This window comes from Sciurus carolinensis, chromosome 13, assembly GCF_902686445.1.
Source record: "Sciurus carolinensis chromosome 13, mSciCar1.2, whole genome shotgun sequence".
In the NCBI taxonomy this organism is placed as follows: Eukaryota; Metazoa; Chordata; class Mammalia; order Rodentia; family Sciuridae; genus Sciurus; species Sciurus carolinensis.
Window position 1 is genome coordinate 103,361 of NC_062225.1, and position 25,440 is coordinate 128,800.

Consider the following 25,440-nt stretch of genomic DNA (forward strand, 5'->3'; position numbering starts at 1 on the left):
CGCTGTTTCTAGAGGAGCCAGAAACCCTGATGTCCGTGAAGCTGAGCATGCCCAGGTCTGAGCTCGCACCTCGGACCGGCCTGCCCGCCCGCCTGCCCGCCTGCTGGCCTACAGTGGACACGCGGGTCTCCCTCTCGGCCCTGGGTGGGGTGAATGGCAGGAGAGAGCGGGCCCGGTCCCTGGACGCCGGCCTGGCCGCCTACCTGATGTTCTCGCTGGGCGCCTTCCCGAGCCTCCTGACGGCCGAGCACTCGCTCTTGTGGTTCAGCCAGGCGTCCTTCTGGCAGGTGCGGTCGCAGTAGTGGGCGAACTTGCACTGGCCGCAGCGGTGCAGCTTCTCCTGCCGCTTGAAGCAGGTGTGGCACACGAAGTTCACCAGGCTGCAGGGCGACAGCGTCAGGGTGGCCATGGCCGCAGCGGCTGCGCACGGCCGGCCGGAGGGGCACGGAGAGGCCTCGCCCGCTCGCGGCTTGGGTCGGGGGCGGGCTCCCCTGGGGGCTTCGCTTTGGTCTGGTCTGGCCGGGGATGGGCCAGGCTGCTCTGCCCCTGAGCTGCATCCCAGCCCTTCCTACTTCTGCATTCTGAGGCAGGTCGGCCTCCATATTGCGATCCTCGCGCCTCGACCTTCTAAACTGCTGGAATTACAGGCGAGTGCCGCGCCTCTCGGTGACCCCGGGCACGGCGGCACAGGGGGCCCCACGGAGAGGCACGGAGGGTCCGCGCGGTATCGGCGCCCTCCCTGGTCCTGCAAAGCCGCCGCGTCCTCTCAGGAGCCGCAGCCTGGGGACCCGCCGCCCTGGCTCAAATCCCCCACGGGCCCCACCGGAGGCGCCACCAGCGTCTGTCCCACCTTCGCCTCCCCAAGGGTGGGGTCACACCTGCGCGGAAGCCTGGGCGCACACTCAAACAAACCCACCACAGCAGGGCACAGGGAGGCCTGTGCCGGCCGGGGCCACCTGGGCTCGGGAACTGGCTGGGAGGGCTGCCCTTATCACTCTGACCTTCAGATTCCCTCTTTTCAGAGTGAGGGGCCTTGCTGGGTGCAGGGGCGCACACTGTGATCCCAGTGGCTTGGGAGGCTGAGGCAGGAGGATCGTGAGTTCAAAGCCAGCCTCAGCAAAATCGAGGCACAAGCAACTCAGTGAGACCCCGTCTCTAGATAAAATACCAAATAGGGCCGGGCCAAGTGCCCAATTCAATCCCCAGGACCAAAACAGAAGGAGGCCTGAGCTTCCCGAGGTCCCTCTGAGCCCGGCAGCCCGGCAGCAGGCATCTCACGCGGCCCTGGGGGGAGACCCCTGCCCTCTGCAGCACAGGCCACGGAGAGCGGGCCCTGGCGGTACACGCGCACATGCACGCAGAGGGACAGGGCCGCCCGGCCGACGTGGCGTATCCCTCCTTGAACTCCGCACCTGGGCTGCCAGGCACTGGGAAGAGCCCGAGGCACAAAGACGGCACCTGGGCTGCTTGGCCGCTCCCCAGGCCCAGCTCTACCCCAGGGGCTCAGGGCATTTCCCGGAAGATGCCGTGGCGCCCGGGGAGTCCGCCGGCCTTGAGGGGCGATGCTTCTCAGGCCCCTCACCCAGAGCCCCAGGTCACTGACGCGTTGCTGGAACTGCCGGGGAGGACACGTCCTTCTCGTGCTGAAGCGTAGGTTCCTTTCCCGAAGGAAGAACCCACCGCAGGGGCCTCAGCACCGCGGGGCCAGGAGCCAGGGCTGCCCACTCCGCCGGCAGTCCTGGGTCTTAGACAGGAAGAGCTGGGCCACCTACGGAACTCCCCAGCTGGGAGGGCAGCTGCAGGGAGGGCGGGAAACCCGGGCCCAGGAGAGGGGAGGGCAGCGTGCAGGAAGGAGTCTTCCCACCCAGCCCCCAGCCTCCTGCCCCGCGGCCCCGCCATCAACAGAGAAGGACGCGGGTCACACAGAACCCCGTGGGACGTGCCTGATGCCTGGTGAGCAGCCCTGGTCTGACACCCAGGGTCTCGGGTCCCAACGCACCTTCCTGCATGCAGGGGGGGCACTGCAGCCCCTGGAGCCCCTGTGGACAGGCTCAACGTGGGCAGGGCTCACTCCCGGGCAGTTGATGGAGACTCCAGGAGGCAAGGGGGCAGGGAGGTCTCTCTCCAGGCCTGTCCCCCCGTCCCCCTGTGGTCACCTCTCTCCAGGCCCGTCCCCCTGTCTCCCTGTGGCCATCTCTCTCCAGGCCTGTTCCCCTGTCCCCCTGTGGTCACCTCTCTTCAGGCCGGTCTTCCTGTCCCCCTGTGGCCACCTCTCTCCAGGCCTGTCCCCTGTCCCCCTATGGCCACCTCTCTCCAGGCCTGTCCTCCCGTCTCCCTGTGACCATCTCTCTCCAGGCCCGTCCCCCTGTCGCCCTGTGGCCACCTCTCTCCAGGCCTGTTCCCTGTCCCCCTGTGGCCATCTCTCTCCAGGCCCGTCCCCCCGTCGCCCTGTGGCCACCTCTTTCCAGGCCTGTTCCCCTGTCCCCCTGTGGTCACCTCTCTTCAGGTCGGTCTTCCTGTCCCACTGTGGCCACCTCTCTCCAGGCCTGTCCCCCGTCCCCCTGTGGCCACCTCTCTCCAGGCCTGTCCCCTGTCCCCCTGTGGCCACCTCTCTCCAGGCCTGTTCCCCTGTCCCCCTGTGGCCGCCTCTCTCCAGGCCTGTCATGCCCACATTTTGGGAAGTCTGTAAACCCCGAGGTGACCATAAGGTGCTCACTTGTGACAAGCACTGTGAACACTATAAATCTTCCCCTTCAATAAAGAGATCCCGCTAAGAGAGAGGGACGCCTTGGAAAGCCTGCACCCTGGGCACACCCCAGTGCCGTCTGCCGAGCACCAAGGAGACCCATGCCCGCCCAGCTGCCCACACCCCCACCGTGTTTCCTCTAACGGAGGAGCCGGGAGCCCCCAAGGCGCCCCCAAGGCGCCCCTCGCTCTAGGGACGCCCCGCTGGCCCCTGAGCGTGTGCCCCCGCCCTCCTAAGTGGATCCCGCCTTCCTGACGGGCTGGACTACTTTTCCCTGGCGTGTGTCTAGGACCCGGTCGCTCCGGGGTGGGGTCCCCCCTCTCCGGGACCCCTGGGACCCTCTTCTGGTCCCTCTTCTCCCATGATGGTAGGCAGCAGATGTGGACTCTCGGGTTGGAGTCGGTGGTCTACACCGGGATCTCAAAATGATGAGGAAACGCATATTTGGGGGCATCTTGAGTCAGGAGCTCCACAGACCCAGTGAGAAATCCTGTGTCCCCCCACGACCACGAATCTTCTAGTTCCCATGGAGGAAAGGACCATCCATCAGTGGCCAGTCTAGCGGTCGTTCAGCCTGAACCTCCCTCTGCAGAAACGGCCGTGGGCCCACTCAGGTGGCCCACTGGATCCCTGCCCCTCGGGCAAGCCTGCTGGGGTCGGTCTTAAGAATGGGAACTCGGCCACCATGCCTCCCTGGATTCCCTGCTCCAAGGGAAAGACTCAGTAGCGCCTTCACAGGACACTGTACAACCTGCTTCTGAAATCCTCCCTCCACTCTGGTGGCCTCTGACATTCCCTGCAAAGGAAGGTGGGCATGGCCATGCCATCAAGAAAGGTCCAGGGAACTTTGCTAGGGGTCAGATTCGGGGTCCAGCCCGGGGCCAGGCCCAGGGGCCCCACAGTGGCATCAGGAAGGGGGAGACACATGCAGCACCAGCAGAGGGCACGGACGGGCATCTGCCACGGGGAGGACCCAGGCTCCCAAAGTGCAGGAGTCTCCAGCCTGGGGCCGGCAGACTCAGTCCACAGCTCTGACCCATGGAAGTGCGTTGCTGGTCATCTGTTAATGACCCTAAGTACTCCAGGGCGTTGAAGGTCAGGGCTTATTTACAGTGAGGGAAGATTCAAGGTTACCCCATGACTGTCTTCCTTACGCTGACACTGCGTCTCCATAGCCTTCCTAGTGACAGAAGGAGTAGAATTACCCCAGCATACTTAGAATTGCACAGAATCCACAGCCCTCTGTCGCTAAGCCACAGAGGGTGTGCTGGGGTGAAGGTCATCTGCCATGTGTGCCCAGCAGATCAGAGCACATGGAGCTGACCCAGGACCCTGCCACGGAGTGGAATCCCCAAGCCCTGGAGCTGGCACGGGACCTGGCCACGGAGTGGAATCCCCAAGCCCTGGAGCTGGCACGGGACCTGGCCACGGAGTGGAATCCCCAAGCCCTGGAGCTGACACGGGACCCTGCCACGGAGTGGAATCCCCAAGCCCTGGAGCTGGCACGGGACCCTGCCACGGAGTGGAATCCCCAAGCCCTGGAGCTGGCACGGGACCTGGCCACGGAGTGGAATCCCCAAGCCCTGGAGCTGACACGGGACCTGACCACATGGTGGAATCCCCAAGCCCTGCAGCTGACACGGGACCTGGCCACGGAGTGGAATCCCAAGCCCTGGAGCTGGCACGGGACCTGGCCACGGAGTGGAATCCCAAGCCCTGGAGCTGGCACGGGATCTGGCCACGGAATGGAATCCCCAAGCCCTGGAGCTGACACGGGACCCTGCCACGGAGTGGAATCCCCAAGCCCTGGAGCTGGCACGGGACCCTGCCACGGAGTGGAATCCCCAAGCCCTGGAGCTGGCACGGGACCTGGCCACGGAGTGGAATCCCCAAGCCCTGGAGCTGACACAGGACCTGACCATAGGGTGGAATCCCCAAGCCCTGGAGCTGGCACGGGACCCTGCCACGGAGTGGAATCCCCAAGCCCTGGAACGGCATGGGACCTGGCCACAGGGTGGAATCCCAAGCACTGGAGCTGACACGGGACCTGACCACATGGTGGAATCCCCAAGCCCTGGAGCTGACATGGGACCTGGCCACAGGGTGGAATCCCAAGCCCTGGAACTGACACGGGACCTGGCCACGGAGTGGAATCCCTAAGCCCTGGAGCTGACACGGGACCTGGCCACAGGGTGGAATCCCAAGCCCTGGAGCTGACACGGGACCTGACCACATGGTGGAATCCCCAAGCCCTGGAGCTGACACGGGACCTGGCCACGGAGTGGAATCCCAAGCCCTGGAGCTGGCACGGGACCTGGCCACGGAGTGGAATCCCAAGCCCTGGAGCTGGCACGGGACCTGGCCACGGAGTGGAATCCCCAAGCCCTGGAGCTGACACGGGACCCTGCCACGGAGTGGAATCCCCAAGCCCTGGAGCTGACACGGGACCTGGCCATGGAGTGGAGTCCCCAAGCCCTGGAGCTGACATGGGACCTGGCCACAGGGTGGAATCCCCAAGCCCTGGAACTGACACGGGACCTGGCCACAGGGTGGAATCCCTAAGCCCTGGAGCTGACACGGGACCTGGCCACAGGGTGGAATCCCAAGCCCTGGAGCTGACACGGGACCTGACCATAGGGTGGAATCCCCAAGCCCTGGAGCTGGCACGGGACCTGGCCACGGAGTGGAGTCCCCAAGCCCTGGAGCTGACATGGGACCTGGCCACAGGGTGGAATCCCAAGCCCTGGAACTGACACGGGACCTGGCCACGGAGTGGAATCCCTAAGCCCTGGAGCTGACACGGGACCTGGCCACAGGGTGGAATCCCAAGCCCTGGAGCTGACACGGGACCTGACCACATGGTGGAATCCCCAAGCCCTGGAGCTGACATGGGACCTGGCCACATGGTGGAATCCCAAGCCCTGGAGCTGACACGGGACCTGACCATAGGGTGGAATCCCCAAGCCCTGGAGCTGACACGGGACCTGACCATAGGGTGGAATCCCAAGCCCTGGAACTGACACGGGACCTGGCCACGGAGTGGAATCCCTAAGCCCTGGAGCTGGCACGGGACCTGACTTAGGGAGGAATCCCAAGCCCTGGAGCTGACACGGGACCTGGCCACGGAGTGGAATCCCCAAGCCCTGGAGCTGACACGGGACCTGACCATAGGGTGGAATCCCAAGCCCTGGAGCTGACATGGGACCTGGCCACATGGTGGAATCCCCAAACCCTGGAGCTGACACGGGACCTGGCCACGGAATGGAGTCCCCAAGCCCTGGAGCTGACACGGGACCTGACCATAGGGTGGAATCCCAAGCCCTGGAGCTGACATGGACCTGGCCACATGGTGGAATCCCCAAACCCTGGAGCTGACCCGGGACCTAGCCACGGAGTGGAGTCCCCAAGCCCTGGAGCTGACACGGGACCTGACCACAGGGTGGAATCCCAAGCCCTGGAGCTGACATGGGACCTGGCCACAGGGTGGAATCCCCAAGCCCTGGCGATGGGAGCTGTGTGTCCCACATCTCTGAGTCAGGATCGCGTGTTCTGGCAGGATTTGAAGTTCATTATTAGGGAATGGCTTGCTGAAGAACACAAGCAAATTAGATCCCAAGAAGGCCCCAAATGCCATCTTCTGGCCACTCCACGTGAGGACACTTTGCAGTCACGGTGTCCACAACAGAGATTAGTACCCGAATGTGGTCCCATTTACACTTCCTGGATCTCGACATTGCGCTTTGTTTCTTTTACAAAAATACTTATGTACATGTAGATCAAACCATGAACAGTCTCCAGAACCTCCCAAAGCTTTCCCAAAGCTACCAGCCCAGTCCGCATCTCTGTCTATCCATACGGCACTAAATGTTCTTTATGGAGATAGAATTGATACAGTCACACGTTGAAAATGCCCACTTCTGGGCTGCCAGTGTAGCTTATTGGTAGAGCACATGTCTAATATGTAAAAGGCTTTGGGTTTGAGCTTCAGCACCCCTCCCCCAAACGTATGTATTAGCCACCTTTCTGTTACTATAATAATATACCTGAGATAATCACCTTAAATTTTTTTTTGATACTGGGGATCAAACCCTGAGTGCTTAACCACAAAGCTACATCCCCAGCCCTTTTTATTTTTTATTTTGAGACAGGGTCTCACCAAGTTGCTGAGGGTCTAAGTTGCAATGTTGGCCTCAAAGTGGTAATCCTCCAGCCTCAGTCTCCCAGATTGCTGGGATTACAGGTGTGCACCACCATGCCTGGCTTATAGCTTGAATGTGAATGTCCCTCCAAAGACCATGTGTTGAAGGCGTGTCTCAAAATAAAAAGTAAAAAAGGACTGGGGATGTGACTCAGTGATAAAGTATCTCTGGGTTCAATCTCTAGTACCAAAAAAGATTCAAACTGTAGTACCCACCGCGCCCCCAGAGGCTCACATCCTCCTCCCCAAGCAAAGTGTGCCCAGGCCGACCCAAGGGTGCACGACCAGGCCCACCCGTGAGCTCAGGCGGTCCCTGCAGGTGTACCTTAGACAGGTTCTGAGGACGCATCTCTCCACAAGACCATCACCAAGATGGTGGACACACACGTCACCCCCAGTAGTTCCCTGCCGGCCAGAACTGCTTCACGGGTGACGGAGGTGTCACCGTTATGCCCCCCGGCTGCCTCAGGTGTGGTGTTCTGATCCATGGAGATCACCCTGAACTTTCTCTGTCGTGGTTCATACTGGTGTGCGAGCTTCCCATCATCAGCTCGGCTGAGAGCCTTTCCTAGGCTGGGGAAGGAGCAGCAGCAGCGGCCTGGGGCATCAGGGCCCAGACGGGACAGAAACACAGGCAGGAGAGAGGGAGGCCAGTCAGGAAAGTGTTGGGGGCTGTGCCACGTGGGCTGCGCTGGGATGGCACCTGGCGTCCAGTCGGAGGTTGTTTTGATCACATCGGCAGTGGGGAGGTTGATTGACATAAGCACACCCAGGTGATTTATCATTGGCCGTATTCAAGTGAGTCCACGCACACAGCGTGTGCACATGTGTTCCCGAGTGCTCCTGCTCGTGCCTGCTCATTTTAACCTTTGCCGTGATAGGGCAGCTGGCTCCTCGCCTGATCTCAACTGGCGTGACCCCGCCCTCCGCCTCCTGGAGGGAATATAAGCGGGCAGTAGACAGAAGGCAAGATGCAGCAGCTAGCAGAGAGAAGAAGCAGCAAGCAGTAAGCAGCAGGCAGCGGCAGAAGGCAGATCGTAGAGCAGAGAACTGAGAACACACCTCTAGGTCGTAGATCACAGATAGATAGCACCTAGTTCACAGGATGCAGGACGCACCTCAAGAAGAAGCAACAGAACTCTAAGAAGAAATAGATCTCTGATAAGCGTAGCAAGTCTCTCTTTCTCTAAAACTTCCTCTAAAAGCAAAGTCTCTCTTCCTCTCAAAGTCTCTCTTCCTCTAAGTAAAGTCTCTCTTCCTCTATAAATTAGTGAATATAGGAAAAGTAGTTTATTCCCAGTCTGCCTCTGATAAATACCCACACAATTGTTGCTGCAAGTGGTTAACAAATATCCACGGGATTGTTGCTGTGGGCGGCGACAAATGGTGGCCCGTACGGGGCTGGGGAGCGTACGGGGAAAGGAAAGGGAACGTATGGGGGAAAGGAAAGGAAATGTACGGGGAAAGGGAAATTGGCAACAACCTTACAGGGAAAAAGGAAATTAGAACGGTGGGGAAAGTAAACTGAGGAACCTCGCAGGAATAGGGCGAGGGAAAATTCCAAGTCCGCCTCCGGGAATAGGTACGGCAGGGAAAGTAGGAACCTCACAGGAGTCTCTGGCCAGAGCAGTTTAAGGGCTAGGGATAGTAAAAAGAAATGGGGTCGATCAAAAACTAAAGGTCACAAAGGATATGATAGTGAAGTGCAAAAATGCGTGTATTTTGTGTTGTTTGTGTTTGTCAAATTCAAGAGTCTTGCTCTAAGTAGCGAGGTAAGCTGAGGACCCTGTCTCTAGGGCAGTTAACCCCTGTCCCTGGGGCAATTAGGTGCTCAGGTAAACTGAGGACCCTGTCTTCTAAGGCAGTTAGGCACTCAGGATAGCTGGCCAGGTGATGAAACATAGAGGATGATAAAGAAGCTCCGGAGTATGTGTATTTAGTATTGTTTGTGTGTTTGTACTACTCTTAGTGTGGCCTTTGTACAGTGAAGGATGGGTTCAGAAATATCACGAAATCAGTCTGAAAGGATAATTCAAAAAGGAGGCGTGAAAAATATATTACAAGAAGGAGAAGAAGTGCTGGAAGAGATTAAAGAGGAAGTTAGTTGGGGTAGCCAAAAATAGAGGAAAAGTTCTGGGGAGGAAGAAAACACTGGGGAGGAATTAGAAAATAAGGAAACCACTGCACGATCATATGTTCAAACTCTAGCAGAAATAAGCCCAGAGTTTATAGAGGAAAAGCTGCTCAGTGTGCCACAAGGGGATCTTCTTAAACAGGATCTAATAGCAACAGAAAAGAACTGTTAAAGAGAACAAAGTGAGGAAGAATTGCATGGTAGTGACTTAGAAAACAATTACTCAGAAAGTTTAAGAACAAGGGAAAAATGTAGGAGAAAGCTAAATCTGATACAAAGAACCCCAAAATTCATGGAACCTGCCCGTAAAAACATTAAAGAGGCAGTTATGACTGGAAACAGCTATGCAGAGCAGTGTTATCTGGAAGACAATATCTGAATTGGAGGGCTCAGTGGCAAGAAATAGCTGTTGAAACTGCTTGCAGAAATGCAGTAGCAAGTTTTCCTGGTAGGAATGTTGAATAAGAGAAGGCCAATATGCTTCAATATATACTCAAAATCAATATTATCCTGGAGTGTATGCACAGATATACATAGCGGCAAAGAGACAATGCCCTAACAAGGGCCAGGGAGCAGCTATTGACAAACCTAAGGCCCCTCAACCCCCAGGTCTCTGCCCAAAGCGCAGAAAAGGAAAACACTGGACTAACAAGTGCAGATTAGTTACTGATGTTGAGGGCAAGATGTTGCCAAATCACTTAAGAAACGGGGCACAGGGCTCTTCAACTCAAGGCTCACAAATGTACAGAGCTTCAGAGGGGAACAATCTCAGATCATGAATTCAGATGGTTCCTCGACACAATCCTTTCCTAAGGCCCTGAATGTTTCTCCTAGTGGTGCTGCTGCAGTAGTTACTCACCAAGATACTATTATTCAGATTACATCTCAAAAATTGGCTCAGTTGGTAGAAATGGAAGCAGCCGTCATAGCAAATGGAAGCAGCTGTCGTAACCCTGGTAGAGTTTAAGGAGTAAGAGATCTTTTTGCTGATAGTGATTGCACCACCCGGGCAATTCCCAAATTGGAATTGGTTGGAACCATAGCCCTCATAAGCTGATTTAGCCACATAGATGGTTTTCATCTTTTTCTCAGTAAGGCAAGCTGCTTATTTTCATCCTGTGTAACTCACTTTCTAATCCCTCATGTTGGTGCCTCAACTTTAAGGAGGGTCAAGGGTCTATAAGTAAAGGGACGTGCACTGATCAAAAGGTTAATGGAGTTAATACTGAAATATGTAGAGAGGGTGAAATGATTGTTTTTTCATATATTCCTGTGTGCCTAGCTCTCCCTTTCCTTTTTGTGACTTCTAATGAGGACTTCTCTAGACAGTTATCTTCACAGATCGCACAACAATGGACAGATAGGCTCGACAAGCTGGTAACAAGCCTTCAACAACAAATCCTCACCATAAACGCCACTAAGGTGGAAGTCAAACCAGGAGGACTTATCACAGGAGCATTAGATGGGCTAGCACAATTTGGCACAAAATTGAGGGACTCTTAAATCTCACACTAATAAGCTTGGGTGTGCTTGTGTTAATTCTATACTACATTTACAAACACCTCAAAGCCAGTCAGCAGGCTCATAATGTGATCATAAAACAGGCCATGGCCGCCCTTGGAGCAGGACAATCTCCCAGTATATGGCTTAGTATGCTGGATCGGTAGTCAGAGATGGGTAACCACGGGAAAACGCTGTACCAACCTAAGACAGAAGGGACAACCCTGCTTTGGTGTCCTTTGATGACGGGTAAGGACAGGATGTTGATTCCCGGGACCTAAGACAGACACGATCCCTGCCAGCTTCATTTTCATTTCATATAAGGAAGGGGGAACTGTGGGGGGCTGTGCCATGTGGGTTGCACCAGGATGGCACCTGGCGGCCAGTCGGAGGTTGTTTTGATCACATCGGCATGAGGAGGTTGATTGATATAAGCACACCCAGGTGATTTATCATTGGCCGTATTCAAGTGAGTCCATGCACACAGCATGTGCACATGTGTTCCCGAGTGCTCCTGCTCATGCCTGCTCGTTTTAACCTTTGCCGTGATAGGGCAGCTGGCTCCTCGCCTGATCTCAACTGGCGTGACCCCGCCCTCCGCCTCCTGGAGGGAATATAAGCGGGCAGTAGACAGAAGGCAAGATGCAGCAGCTAGCAGAGAGAAGAAGCAGCAAGCAGTAAGCAGCAGGCAGCGGCAGAAGGCAGATCGTAGAGCGGAGAACTGAGAACACACCTCTAGGTCGTAGATCACAGATAGATAGCACCTAGTTCACAGGATGCAGGACGCACCTCAAGAAGTAGCAACAGAACTCTAAGAAGAAATAGATCTCTGATAAGCGTAGCAAGTCTCTCTTTCTCTAAAACTTCCTCTAAAAGCAAAGTCTCTCTTCCTCTAAGCAAAGTCTCTCTTCCTCTCAAAGAAGCCTCTCTTCCTCTAAAAAAGCAAGCAAGGAAGCAGCACAGAAATAGAAGTAGTTTATTCCCAGTCCGCCTCCGATAAATACCCGCACAATTGTTGCTGCAGGCGGTAACAAATATCCGCGGGATTGTTGCCGCAGGCAGAGACAGGAAAGGACCCAGAGGACTGGACCGGAGGACCTAGGAAGCTGCAGTCCTGCCTGCCAGCCTCACTCGGCCTTCGTGGCCTGTCCTTCCAGGGATGTCCACCAGAGGGCACCCCACACCGGGACCGTCCAACGCCTTACACCCAAATTTGCATCTTTAGAGCATCTAGTGTAGCCTCACATTTTCAGTTATATGTTCATATTTCACAGATACACTGCAATTTACAAAGATTCCAAAATTTAAAAAAAAATAGTCTATTAAAATATTACAATGCATAGCGCTCACTCTGTTCACTGTTTAAAGGTTAAATACTGGGGGCTGGGGGCGTAGCTCCGTGGCAGAGCACATGCTCAGCATGAGGGAGACCATGTGTTCCATCCCCAACAACCCCCAAAGTCTTAATTAACTTTTTTATAAAAATAAATCTTTAGCCAAGCATGGTGGCACACCTGTAATCCCAATGGTTCGGGAGGCTGAGGCAGGAGGACCTCAAGTTCAAAGTCAGCCTCAGTAACTTAGCAAGACCCTGAGCAATTCAGCAAGACCCTGTCTCTAAATTAAAATATTTAAAAGGACTGGGGATGTGGCGCAGTGGTTACGTGCCCCTAAACTCAATCCCAGGTACAAAAAAATTAATAAGTTAAAAAATCTTAAAAGCGAATAGCGCTAGGTGATCTCCCGGAATAAGAGAAGTTCTACGTTTTGACGTTCATGGTCACTGCTGGGCCTGACCGCCACAGTGCCACAGGGATCAGAGACGTGGCCAGCCCGAGCTGGGCCCTCCAAACAGACACAGCGCCCAGCCCGCTGCGTCAGGGCACGCCCGTACCACCGAGAATCTGTCCAGTTGACCCCCAGGCAGAAGCCAACATCCACTCAGGGACAAGAAATGCTTAAATGTGCTGCTGTGACGTTCGTGACAGCCACTGTTCAGTACGCGGATCTCTGACAGTGTGTGGCTGAGGTCTAGGATGGCGGGTTCTGGGAGGGAGGAGAAACGGGCGGAGCTGCAGCTCCATGTCCCCCAGGGCCCTGCTGCAGCCTGGCCCCACCTGCCCGTGGTGCCCGAGGGTGTGCTCTCCGGGCTGGCACTTGGCCCAGCCTCCCGTGAGCCGACCTACTTCGCTTCTCATAAGGCCCGAGTTTAAAATAGGCCATTCGCCATGCACTGTAGCCAGATTGTCCCTAAGAATTAATCCCAGTGGGATGGACCATGCGGCTTCAAGGTCACGAGCAGTCACTTTGGGAGAAGTTGGAGACAGAGCCCTGGGCGCTGCAAGGAAGCCCTCACCTTCACCCCGCTGAGCTGGGGGAGCCTTCCAACCACTCGAGGAGGGGGAGGAGGAGGAGGGGTGGAACAGGAAGAGGGGAGGTGGGGAGGGGGAGGAGGAAGAGGAGGGGGAGGAGGGGGAGGGGTGGAGGAGGAAGAGGGGAGGTGGGGAGGGGGAGGAGGAAGAGGAGGGGGAGGAGGGGGAGGGGAGGTGGGGAGGGGTGGGGGAGGAGGAAGAGGGGGAGGGGAAGGGGAGGGGGAGGGGAGGAGGAGAGCAGGAAGAGGAGGAGGAGAAGACACCTGCCCTGTGGTTCTCATCGCTCCTCATCCGTGCTGGCATGGGTAATGTGGAAGGTTGAATCTGGAGTCAGTAAGAGCTGAGTTCAACTCCTGACTCCAATATCTTTTGGCTGTGTGACCTTAACAAGTCCCCTAACCTCTCTGAGCTGTTTCCATACGTGAAGATGGGAATGTCCACACCTACACCTTGATATCCTTTAGACTAATGACCGTTACTTTGGAAAGAAACATAACTACTGCCTTTAAATTGAAGCAAGAAGAAAATCACAAAGAAATCTGAAGTCCCACTACCCTCCGAGCGATTTTCAGGATTAAATGAAGTGGGTGTGCAGTAGCCAGCACAGCCTGGCACTGGGTGGGTGCTCCCTGGAGGGTGCGGGGCGTGGGAGCCCCTGTGTGGGGCCCGGGCCCTCCGGACGGAAACACCCCGATTCCTTCCCTGGCACAGGACAGTGCCCCAAAGACAGAAAGCCCAGGCCACTGCTGGGTGCGGGGAGAGGGTCCCAGCCTGCCCAGCGGCCCTTGGGCAGGACTCTCCTCACACAGGAAGCAGTGGCCTTCAGAGGGCGCAGGGCGTTTCCTCCTCAAGTCCTCCCAGAGCCTTTGGAGCAGCGTGGCCACCCCAGAGGGTCTCCGCGTGCCTGCTGCCCCCGCCCCCTACGCTCCTCAGCTGGGCGGCTTGGCCATCCTGGAGGGCTGGCCCCACTCGGTCCTCACCCGCAGCCTGCCCTGCGCTCCGTCATCTGTCAGTCGGGGGCCATGCCGGGGCAGCTGCGGCTCAGCTCCTTGTATGGAAATAGTTACGGGCAGACTGCAGGTGGACAGGGCAGCCCGCTGAAGCAGCCAGAGCCTCAGGCCCCTGCAGGCTGCTCACAAACCCGGCCTGCAGGAAGGTCTCCTGGACACGTGGGGGGCTTAGAGAAGGCCCTGCCAGGGCCCAGACACCTGGTGTCTCCTGTCCTCCTCCCTCCTCCCTCCTCCTCCTCCCCTCCCCAGGTCTTTACTGAGCATCTGTTATGTGCTGTGCAGTGAGAGGTAATGGCGGGACCTAAACACAGAGAAGACACAGCTCTTGCCTTCCTGCCGTCCCCAGCCTGGGCTGGGACACAAACACAGGAAGAAGATAAGGCTGGGGGTTTCGGGAGGGAGACTGGCTTCCACCAGGGTGGGGGCCGTGGCCTGGGAGGCCAGGAGGCATTGCCTGCCCTCCAGCCGTTCCTGGGAGAGCGGGAGGTTGGTGCCTAGGAGACAGGAGTGGTAGCTCCTGGCGAGATGGCAGAAGGCCCTGCACGGGAGGGACGCGGGGAGAGCGGGCAGACGGGAGGCGGGTGCCCTCGCAGCCGCACACGCCATCCCGCAGGCACTGGGCACACAGGGCGTGTGAGGGAGGAGCCGGTGGGCAGAGCTGGCCGCTGTGGCCTCCCCGGCCGTCCTGCTGTACAGGACGGGACGTCCCTGCTCCCGTCCGCCGTCCCGTGGCCCAGGCGAGCGTCAGGCAGCACGGCATCCCTGGACGAGGCCCCCGAACGGCCCACACCTGGGCAGGCCCTGCTCAGCGGGTCCTGGCCCTGACCTGTGGCCAGGCCCAGCCCTCAGAGGCACAGGAGAGGCGAGGAGCCTGGGTCAGCAGGCAGTCGATGGATCCTGCCCGTGAGGACTGTGAGGAACTCCATGGAAAGGGCCCTCCTCAGCTGCAGGGAGGCTGCACCCTCGGCAGGCGAAGGCAAGGAGGCTGCAGCCTGAGGACCTGCATTTTCTGAGCTAATTGTCCAGGAATTTCTCCGATCCCTTTATTAAGTTGTTTCTGTTTATAGCTTCATCCGCCCTCACCACCCACTCACCAGCTGCTCCCAGATTAAAGGCCACATGTTCCTGAGTCTGCTGGGGCTAATCCTGGCTTTCCCACGGGCTCACATAGCATTACCCGCCAGGGGCCCAGCTGTCCACACTGGGCCCGAAGCAGCTCCTCACTGGTTCAGTTTTCAAAAGCAGCCTGGCTGGTAGGATTCCTTTAAAAGCCTTCAGCTGTCCTCCCACTCTCTCCCTGACACTTTCCGTACCCACAGTTCTCTGCACACTCTCCTGGACACGTTCAACTCCCGCCCAGAATCACCTAAGGTCGGGACACGTTTTTATCTGAAGAACTTAAAGCTACTGGGGACGTAGCTCTGTGGCAGAGCCCATGTCTAGTCCCTACGTGACCCCGGGTTCCATCTCTAGCACAGAAAATAGTCATAGCGATGAATGGAAAAGTCCTCCAAATTATCCTGGCTCCTTGCTGCTTCTTAATGCATTTCGTATGAACTTGATTGACCTATAAAATTCATATTATTGGTTGTAGTAGGTTCAAAATCAGCCTTCCGAGGTGTTCGTGGCCTAATTCCCAGGGCCTGGGAGCAGGTGATCTTTTTATAAGGCTAGGGATCAAACTCAGGGCCTTACACATGCTAGGCAAGTGCTTTACTCTGTCTGTCCTTTTATTTTATTTTTGAGACTGGGTCTCCCTAAGTTGCCCATGATGGCCTTGGACTTGGGATCCTCCTGCCTCAGCCTCCTGAGTTAGGATTACATGCACGTGCCAGTGCACCTGGTTATAATCACCTTTGCTTCTTCTGAAATTGATGGATATTTTTTCTTTTATTAAAACTATATACTGGCCAGGCACAGTGGCACACACCTGTAATCCCAGAGGCTAGGGAGGCTAAGGCAGGAGGATCTTGAGTTCAAAACCAACCTCAGCAATTCAGCGAGGCCCTAAGCAACTTAGGGACCATGTCTCTAAATAAAATATAAAAAGGGTTGAGACTTTTTATGTGGTTCAGTAGTTAAGTGCCCCCTGGACTCAATCCCCGATACCAAAACAAATAAACAAACCCCAAAAGCAAATACTATTAATTGCATTGAAGAGGACACTGGAGAGCTTAGTGAGCAGTGCGGTAAAGCCCTCTGCGGGTGGGGGGCGGGGGAGCAGTGGTTTGGATAGCTCAGTCCTGGCCTGTGCTTCACTCCTGTGGGACCTGGGGAGACCCATTCCCTCTCTAAGCCTCAGTTTCCCCATCTGTCAGGGAAGATGGCATGAAGACCGTGGGTCTCAACATTCATCCGGTAGGAACCGTTTTTAACCCACGAAAGCCGTGGACTTTCCCCCCAGAAACAGAAGCACGAATGCGCAGCACAGAAACCTGGACCTCCCGGTTTTAGGTATTTCCTAGCAAAGGATCCATGGATCCCAGTCAGGAGCCCCTAGGCAGCCGGACTGCGGACCCAGACGCTGGAACTGCTCAGGAGGAGTGTCGCGGAGTGCTGCCCAGCACGGCCCTGCCCTCCCCCGCGCCTGATTCCCAGGCCCAGCTCCTCCGAGCTCCTCCGCTGCGGGTCCCTCCCTCGCGCCTGAGCTTCCCAGGCCCCGCTCCTCCGAGCTCCTCCGAGCTCCTCCGAGCTCCTCCGCTGCGGGTCCCTCCCCCGCGCCTGAGCTTCCCAGGCCCGGCTCCTCCGCGCTCCTCCGCTGCGGGTCCCGCTCCCGCGCCTGAGCTTCCCAGGCCCGGCTCCTCCGCGCTCCTCCGCTGCGGGTCCCTCCCCCGCGCCTGAGCTTCCCAGGCCCGGCTCCTCCGAGCTCCTCCGAGCTCCTCCGAGCTCCTCCGCTGCGGGTCCCTCCCCCGCGCCTGAGCTTCCCAGGCCCGGCTCCTCCGCGCTCCTCCGCTGCGGGTCCCTCTCCCGCGCCTGAGCTTCCCAGGCCCGGCTCCTCCGAGCTCCTCCGAGCTCCTCCGCTGCGGGTCCCTCCCCCGCGCCTGAGCTTCCCAGGCCCGGCTCCTCCGCGCTCCTCCGCTGCGGGTCCCTCTCCCGCGCCTGAGCTTCCCAGGCCCGGCTCCTCCGAGCTCCTCCGAGCTCCTCCGCTGCGGGTCCCTCCCCCGCGCCTGAGCTTCCCAGGCCCGGCTCCTCCGAGCTCCTCCGCTGCGGGTCCCTCCCCCGCGCCTGAGCTTCCCAGGCCCGGCTCCTCCGAGCTCCTCCGCTGCGGGTCCCTCTCCCGCGCCTGAGCTTCCCAGGTCCGGCTCCTCCCAGCTCCTCCGAGCTCCTCCGCTGCGGGCGCCGCAGACCACGCCTCGCGCGCCCCCGCTGCCGCGCTCCCTCACTGCCTTCGCTCTGCGGCTCCGCCGCGGCTCCATCAGGAGGGGTAGGCAGAGGTCGACCGGCATTCCCAGGGCTCCGCCAGGCGCGACCGCGGGCGGAGGAGGCCGAGTGCCGAGGGGCCCAGGACTCCCCGGTGTCCCGCAAAAAATTAGCGGCCTGCGTCTTTTAGTAGTGCTAGTTTTTTAATCTATGAAACTCAAACCAAAAGAAAGTGAAATTGATAACAATTTCAAAATCGAAATTATAAAAATCCATTCGGCAAATCCATCCACCTGGCAAAACTGCCTTGGACAGGGGTGAGGTGGTGCCCGTAGCAGAGGCGCCGGGCCTCGGTGGGGCTCCAGGACCTGCTCCCCTTCCCACCTGGCCTGACTCATGCCTCTGACCTCTAGTCGCGGTGCCAGGTCCTGACCTTCCACTGAAAGAGGACATTCGGGGCTGGGCTGGGCTCGGGGTGGAGCGCTGGCATGGGTTCAGTCCTCCGCACTGCATATAAACAAATAAAATACAGGTCCCTCGACAACCAAAGTACATATAATACATATTAAAAAATAAAACAGAACACTGAGCCCCTCTTTCTTCCAAACGGCAGCTCATTATTTGCAGATGGCTATTTGAAGAGATCCTCCAACATTATTTGAAAACGATCTGAAGTACATTATGTTTCAGGTTTTCAACTGCTCAATCCTGAACTCATTCCCGTTTGACCCCAGAGTTATTAGGGACGGACATTGTTTGAAAGTAACGAGGGTGACTGGTGGCCATTGGTGGTGATGGTTGGTGGTGGGTTCCGTCCCCAGCACCACAAAAGAAAAGACAAAGATGCACGTGATTCGCCTGGCAGCCGTCCAACACTGGGCACTGGGGTGTCCCTCACTCACCCGGGACAGCTGGGCTGCCTGCAGGCTGTGGCAGCTGCCACTGCCCAGCTGCTGCCCATCACTAGCCCAGGAGAAGCCCACGGTCCAACCTCAGAGTGCAGCTCCCACTGGGTGCCACCACCCGCGCACCATTGAGAGCCCACAAGCTGAGCAGAACTGTCCCGGGGGACCCTCTCTCCTTAACTTGAGGACATCCAAAGAAAACCAAGTCATGAAGGAATACATGCTCATGACTAATAAACGTTTTAGAAGTTCACTCCTCTAATAATAAAACTCAAATTGCAACAATAGTAAGGTAAGATTTTCCAGATTAAGTTGGAAAACATGAAAAGTAACTGATAACTGGGCTCACCAGGACCAGGGCGGGTAGGCAGACAGCATGGCCTCCCTTGGGGTGGTGACTTGAAAATCTACATCCAAAGCCTGAAAAATGTATCTTCAGTAAATAATCAAGCACCTCTGGAAAGATTTACTAGGAAAGTGGAGGACACACCCTCCATATCCTAAATGCGACATCTGCTTACATCAATAAACACCAGTCACCAAACAGAATACTACCCAGGTGTGTAACACGGTGTCGAAGGACGTTAATGGTGCGGAATGTCGCCACATAATGTGAAGGAAAGAAAACAGGTCACAAAATAATCTCATCTTTTTGAGAGAAAAAAAAAGACAACTTCCTTACATCGAACCTAACGTTACTAAGTGCACCATTTAATAGTCTTAGGTTATTAGAAGTATTAAATGATTATTAAACACACCATTTGTATTTACCACTAAGAAACAGAAAGAGAAAGAGTCTGCCAGTTCAACCATAGTGAGCTACATGCTTTAGTACACATCACGAGTTCATTTGCTTATTTTTGTCTATTTATTTGCTTGATCTTAATGATTGAACCTGGGGCTTGGGCTCGCTGTGCGCACTCTGTCATTGATCTACACCCCCCGCCCACATCACAATCCTGGAGCTGTTAAGATGAGTACCCGTCCTGGGGTTGGCGGACCCTCCACGCCTACCACACTCCTTCCATTCCAGAAGGCCCCTGTTCTACCACCTAGAACGTGACACCTTCCCGTCAGGTGCCCACTGAGTACCCACGGTCAAGGGCGTGCGCCTCCCCGCCCCTCGCCGCACTGGGAACAGGAGGATGTTCTGTGTCTCACACGCCCGAGGCGACCAGGAAGAGATACATCAGAAGGTTGGTGACCACTCAGATCGTTTTAATTTCCCTCCTTTGGTTTTTCTACCATTTATAAATTTTCTAAAATGACCTAGAAAAAGATCTAAAGAGTAACAACAAATCCCACATCACCCATTCCCGCCAAGCCCGTGGCGGAGCAGCAAGAGCTCAGGGCCGAGCTACTGTGGGTTTGTGGCCACTGTCCTCCCGAGACCTGGGGTCCTCAGAGGGGACAGCCACAGGCGTCTCCCGGCTCCTCCCCACCGGTGTCTCACCGCTTTGAAACTCCGTGTTTAAGGAGGCAGGTCCGAGAGCCACTGCCCTCCACTTCCTCCCTCCCTGCCAGCGCCTGGCCTGGGGCAAGTGGACTTCACCCCAAAGCCGGTCCCACTCCTGAGATGATGGGCAGCGGCCACCAGAGCTCCTGCTGGCCAGGATTCTGAGACCAGGCCGAAGTGCGGGAGGCTGGGTGCCTGATGGCTTGGCCACGCCTGCCAGGGACCAGGGGGACCGCACTGCACGCTGCCCGGGCCTGAAAGAACCCTCCAGCCTTCCTGTGCCCTCTGACCTCTAAGCAGACCCCCGCGTTTCCAGCCAGCAGCGAAGACACCCTGAGCACACTGAGGACCGCGGTGGAGGACCTGGCGGGCAGCCGTGAGTGCGAGGCTCAGCCGCTCTAGCGAGACCCACTTGGCACCTGCACGTCGGCCCAGGGTTGGAAAGTGGAGGCAGAGGCGGCAGCAGCCTGAAAGCCAGCAAGGGCACCCCCTCGTGTGTCTGCCCTCCAAGAGACAGGACCACAGGCCCACGGGACCGCTCGCGGGAGACCGGGAGAGGCCTCGTGCGCACACAATGCACAGCTCATTTACTTATTGTGCATGCGAAGTCACATGGACAAGAAATAGACTCAGGGTGAAAGAAGCAGTCGGCACAAAGCCACATGCACCGCTGAACCTTTGATTGAAAACAAAACTTAGAACCAAGGTGCATGCAGCTTAGAGCTCCCTGGCTCCGTGATCAAACTGAGAGAGAAGCAGGAGCATGTGTAAGGAAAGCTGAGGGTGCCTGCAGCTCTGGGGGCGGGACAGAGGGCGGCGGGAGGGGCAGCGTGCCGCGGCAGCTGAGCGGGTGGGGGTCTCTGCTCACGTCGCGCCGAGCCCCGCCGCGCGCGTTAGGATATTACAGGATACGGAGGCACGACCTATTATTTGAAGGAATTAACTTTCCTTCAGCGCAGTGCTCAACTAAAAGTAAGCTCTTCCTCACGTCCGAGCGGGAAGGCAGAAAGCCCGTCGTGCCATGCTGTGGCCGAGAACAGCTCATTCTGCAGAGGGACTTCCACAGGTGCCTCAGCCCACTGCCCAGCCCGGTTCCTCATCTACAGCCTCTCAGCCTCGGCAGGAGCCTAAGTGGGCAAAGCCTCCCTCTGACACCTTTCCAGGCTGTCTTGGGCACAGGACGCCCAAAGAAACAGCCCTCCTCTGTGCAGCCAGGAATTTGGGTGACTGGCTCTAGAACACTCTCTCTATTACATTTGCCCTTCATTGTGTGTGTGTGTGTGTGTGTGTGTGTGTGTGTGTGTGGTGCTGGGGATCCACCTCAGGGCGCGTGCCCGCTGACCATGTGCCTGCCGCTGAGCTCGGCCCCACGCCTCTTTTAATCATTTTAAGATCACTTATCCTGGTCCTCCTGTTACTCCTGTAGGAACAACATGATATTCTGTGTGGCACTTTATCTGCAGCTGCACTAAGGCTGTTATTGCAGTTATTACTTCAAATTAGAAACACCTTCTTTACAGTAACAGATACGGCAGCGACGGTGAACACAGAGCCCGTAAACACTACGCCCACGAAGAGTGTACGGCTGTATACGGAAATCACTGAAGGAAAGACCACAGCAGCTAGCGTGGCAGAGCCCCACCGTGCCGCGGATGACTGACACCCGAGCGCCAAAGCAAGCCCGGTGAAATGCCGGCGTGCAGGGAGCGGCCCTCGGTGTGACCGTGTGCTCTCTCCTTTCCGACTTCTCCAAATGAGGAACGATTTAACCCACTCAGCTCCAAACGCCCCTGGGAGGAGACAGATCCCTAGATGGGCGCTGGGGAGCCCGAGGCACCAATGAGGTGCTCTTCTAGGGTCGGGCAACCTGGCAGCAAAACCAAGACCAGCCGTCCCAGACCCCGCACTCCTGGATTCTGCATTTCAACTGCGAAGGCAGCTGACTCCCTACTGCATCCACCCACACACTCACACACATACACATACACACACTCACACTCACACACACACACACTCACACACACACACTCACACATTCACACATACACACATTCACACACACACATACACTCACACATTCACACATACACACTAACACACACATACACTCATACACTCTCACACACACATACGCACACTCACACACACACACAAACTCACACACTCACACTCACACACACTCACACAAACACACACACATACTCATACACACACACATACTCATACACACACACACTCACATTCACACACACATACACACACTCACACACACTCATACACTCACACACACACTAACACACACACACTCACACACACATACACACACTCACACACGCATTCACACACACTGATACACACACTGACACACACATACACACACTCATACACTCACACACACACATACACACACTAACACACACCTACACTCACACATACACACACACTCACACACATACACACACTCACACACACTCATACACACACTAACACACATACACACACACTCACACACATACACTCACACACATATACACACTCACACACACATAAACACACACTCACGCATTCACACACACACTCACACACATACACTCACACACTCACGGATTCACACACACACTGACACACACTCTCACACACACACATTCACACACACACACATACACATACACTCACACTCACACACACACTCTCACACACTCACACATATACTCACACACACTCACACACTTATACACACACTCTCACACACTCACACACACTCACACCCACACACTCACACACAAACTCACACCCACACACTCTCACACACAAACTCACACCCACACACTCACACTCACACACTTATACACACACGCTCACACACTTATACACACACTCACACACACACTCACACACTCACACACTTACACACACACTCACACACTCACACTCTCACACACGGACCAGTGAAGCCAGAGCAGCTCCCCAGCAGCCATCGCTGCCGCCTCGCCCCACGCCTGGAGCCCCCAGAGCTCGGGGAGCTGGGCCTGCTCTCTGCCTTCCCGAGGGCTTGCAGCAGGGAGAAGAGAGGCTGAAGGCCAAGCAAGCTCTCTGGACAGCAGTGCCCAGGACAGCGGGTGCCCCAGCCAATCATGGCGGCCGGCCAAAGCCGGGCCAGGTACACGTAGGCGGTCAGACTAACCGTGGGCTCAGACACAGCATGTCCATTTCATTACCGCGCAGGGCTTTTTAAAACGAATTTCAAAACTGATTTAAAAGCGGTGGACCTGGGGGCTGGGGACGCAGCTCGGCTGCTGGAGTCCTCGCAAGCCTAAGGCCCTGGGTCCACTCCCCAGCCCCGCAAAAAGCGATAAAGAAAGAAACAAAAGTGCTGCGGGCAGGGTGCACACCTGCAATCCCAGCCGCTTGGGAGGCCGAGGCAGGAGGATCACAAGTTCGAAACCAGCCTCAGCAACTTAGCAAGGCCCTAAGCAAGTTAGTGAGACCCTGTCTCAAAATAAAAAATAAAGAAAAGGGGCTGGGATGTGGCTCAGTGGTCAAGTCCCCTAGGGTTCAATCCCCAGGACCAAAGAAGAAGAAGAAAGAAAAGTGGTAGACCTGCGTGGACAGGGTCGTGGGGAGGCGGGGGTGTGAGTTCAGCAGCAGCTACTAAAACTAAAGCAGCAGCCGCAGACCCTGGAGAAACCCCCAGCCCACACGCTTGGGCCTCCGCAGGCCTCCGCCGCAGAGCGCTGAGCGCAGGAGAAACCCGGCCTCGCACATGCCGCTGCACCACAGCCCCCAAAGCCGCGCCTCTGCCGCGGAGCGACCCTGGTGGTTAAGAGCGCTGATCCACAGGCCCCTGGATCCACAGGGACAGCCCTAGGCACCACGGAGCCAGCAGATCTTGGAGGATTGCAAAGACACCAACTGTGTCGCCTGGGGAAAGGAGGCCCGCCTAACGGCCATCTGAAGAAAGAGACCATTCCCATAAAAAGAAAAGAAAGGAGACTTTGGTGAGTGCCGACGCCCCTAGGTGATAACCCGAGAACGTTCTGGAAAGAAATGCACGGGAGTCTTCACACAGGTTATCTCAGGAAGGAGAGAGGCACCCAGACACGACTCTTGAAGGGCACATGGATCCCCGTTACCTGTACATTTAGTTTCTTGAAGTCTCAGCGATTCCTTATTCCTGGATATATTTCTGGATTTCTGGCTTGTTTACGGTCTCAGGAGAAGTTTGAAAGAGGACTTTTCTGCCAGCAGGCCCCGGTGGCAGGCTGTCGGAGGAAGGGCCCAGGCCTCTGCTGGCCTCTGCAGCCCCCAGTCCACAGCGAATCTCAGGCAAGGACAGGCCCACCAGATGCAGGGTCACTGGCAGCAGGGCCCCTCCGTCAAAAAGGACCCCATGAACGTCACCCCCTCCCTGGTGACCGCGAGCCGCGCTTTTTAAAGTTTGGCAGAAACCAAAGCAAGCGGGGAGGAGGGAGCAAGTCCCAGCCCATACCTGTCGAAGACCACGGCGGAGTACGCCCGCTCGGCGAAGATGACGTCCGCCGCCCAGAACTCCTTGGTGGCCTTCAGCCCCCGGCCCTTGCCCTCGGAGCCGAAGACCTCCACGTTCTCCATGCTCCCTATTGTCATCTCGGAGCTGCCGGCCGCACCGGCTATTAACGCTGGGCTGAGCTCTTGTCTGCTGCTATTTCAGCACCTCTGGCATCCCAAAGAGCAGCACTATAAATGGATAGGCCACCTCCCCTTCCCTGCCCCCTCAGCCACGGGCCCTCACCTCCCCCTCCACCCTGTCCTGGAGGCAGGGGTAGGACAGGCGAGAGGACAGCAGCCTGGCAGGGATCTCATTGGTCACCCAGCCAAGTGGAGAGGGCAGAGAAGGCCATGGGCAGTGCAGCCCTGGGATGGGGCCTGAGGAGTTTGAAAAGTTCCTTTGCAAAATGAAGCTGGGTGCTGGGTCCTGGGTGCTGTCGCGTTCAGCAGGAGTTGGAATAGGGAGTCTGGTTAGGAGGATATTTTTAGCAGCCAGATGCCTCTGTCAATCAGAGGCAGACCTCCAGAGTGGCCCAGAGAAGAGGCCAGGTGGCTGGCCACTCTGGGACCCTTCAGCTGTCAGGTCACGTTTCTCAAGCCAGACGGACGGCTTCTCCCCCACCCCAGTCTCTCCGCAGGGTTGGATGTTGGCAGGACACGGCGGGCACTGCTTAACAGAACTGCTTAGGCTCCGAGAGGTGGCTCCTCTCCAGCGTCACCGGGCCTCCCAGGGCACCGCACCCAGGTGGCAGGGAGGTCCAAGGGCATCCTGTTCTTGGTGTTGCTGCCCATGCAGCTGTGTCCGAGGCAGGCGGGCACAGGGAAGGCGAGGCAGGCTCCACAAACACCAACCCCTGTCTCCGTCTTCCCATCAGATCCCCTTAAACACGGCCTGCTGCCAGGTCTCCCGCGTGCCGCCTTCTCACCCGTCCAGGCTTTGGAGGGAGGGCTCTGAAGTCCTCCAGCACTAAATGCCACTCTCCCCAGCCAAGAGGCAGACCTCACTGAGGCCGGAGCTCTGTCTCACCTTCCCCCACTAGTTTTAGTTTCTGGATGCGTCCTGCTGTGGTCTCTATGTGTCCCCAGAGTCCCCGTGCTGGACGCCTAGGTCCCAATGCACAGTGTGCAGAGGCGGGACTTGTAGGAGGGGCGTGGCTTACAGGGTCTCTGCCCTCGTGAGCAGATCACCCTGTTTTCAAGGGAGTGGGTTAGGTATTTGGGGAGTGGGTTTC

General features: G+C 56.8%; 1 protein-coding gene across 1 annotated transcript in view; it reads right to left on the minus strand.

Moving 5' to 3' along the window:
* The window catches only part of Smyd1 (SET and MYND domain containing 1), a 41,684-nt gene extending 17,288 nt beyond the window's left edge, over positions 1-24,396 (minus strand). The window contains 2 exon segments of the mRNA XM_047523509.1: positions 204-380; positions 24,171-24,396. Of these exon segments, the coding sequence (XP_047379465.1) occupies positions 204-380; positions 24,171-24,307 (314 nt within the window). The 5' untranslated portion in view covers positions 24,308-24,396.
* Positions 24,397-25,440: the final 1,044 nt, after the last annotated feature.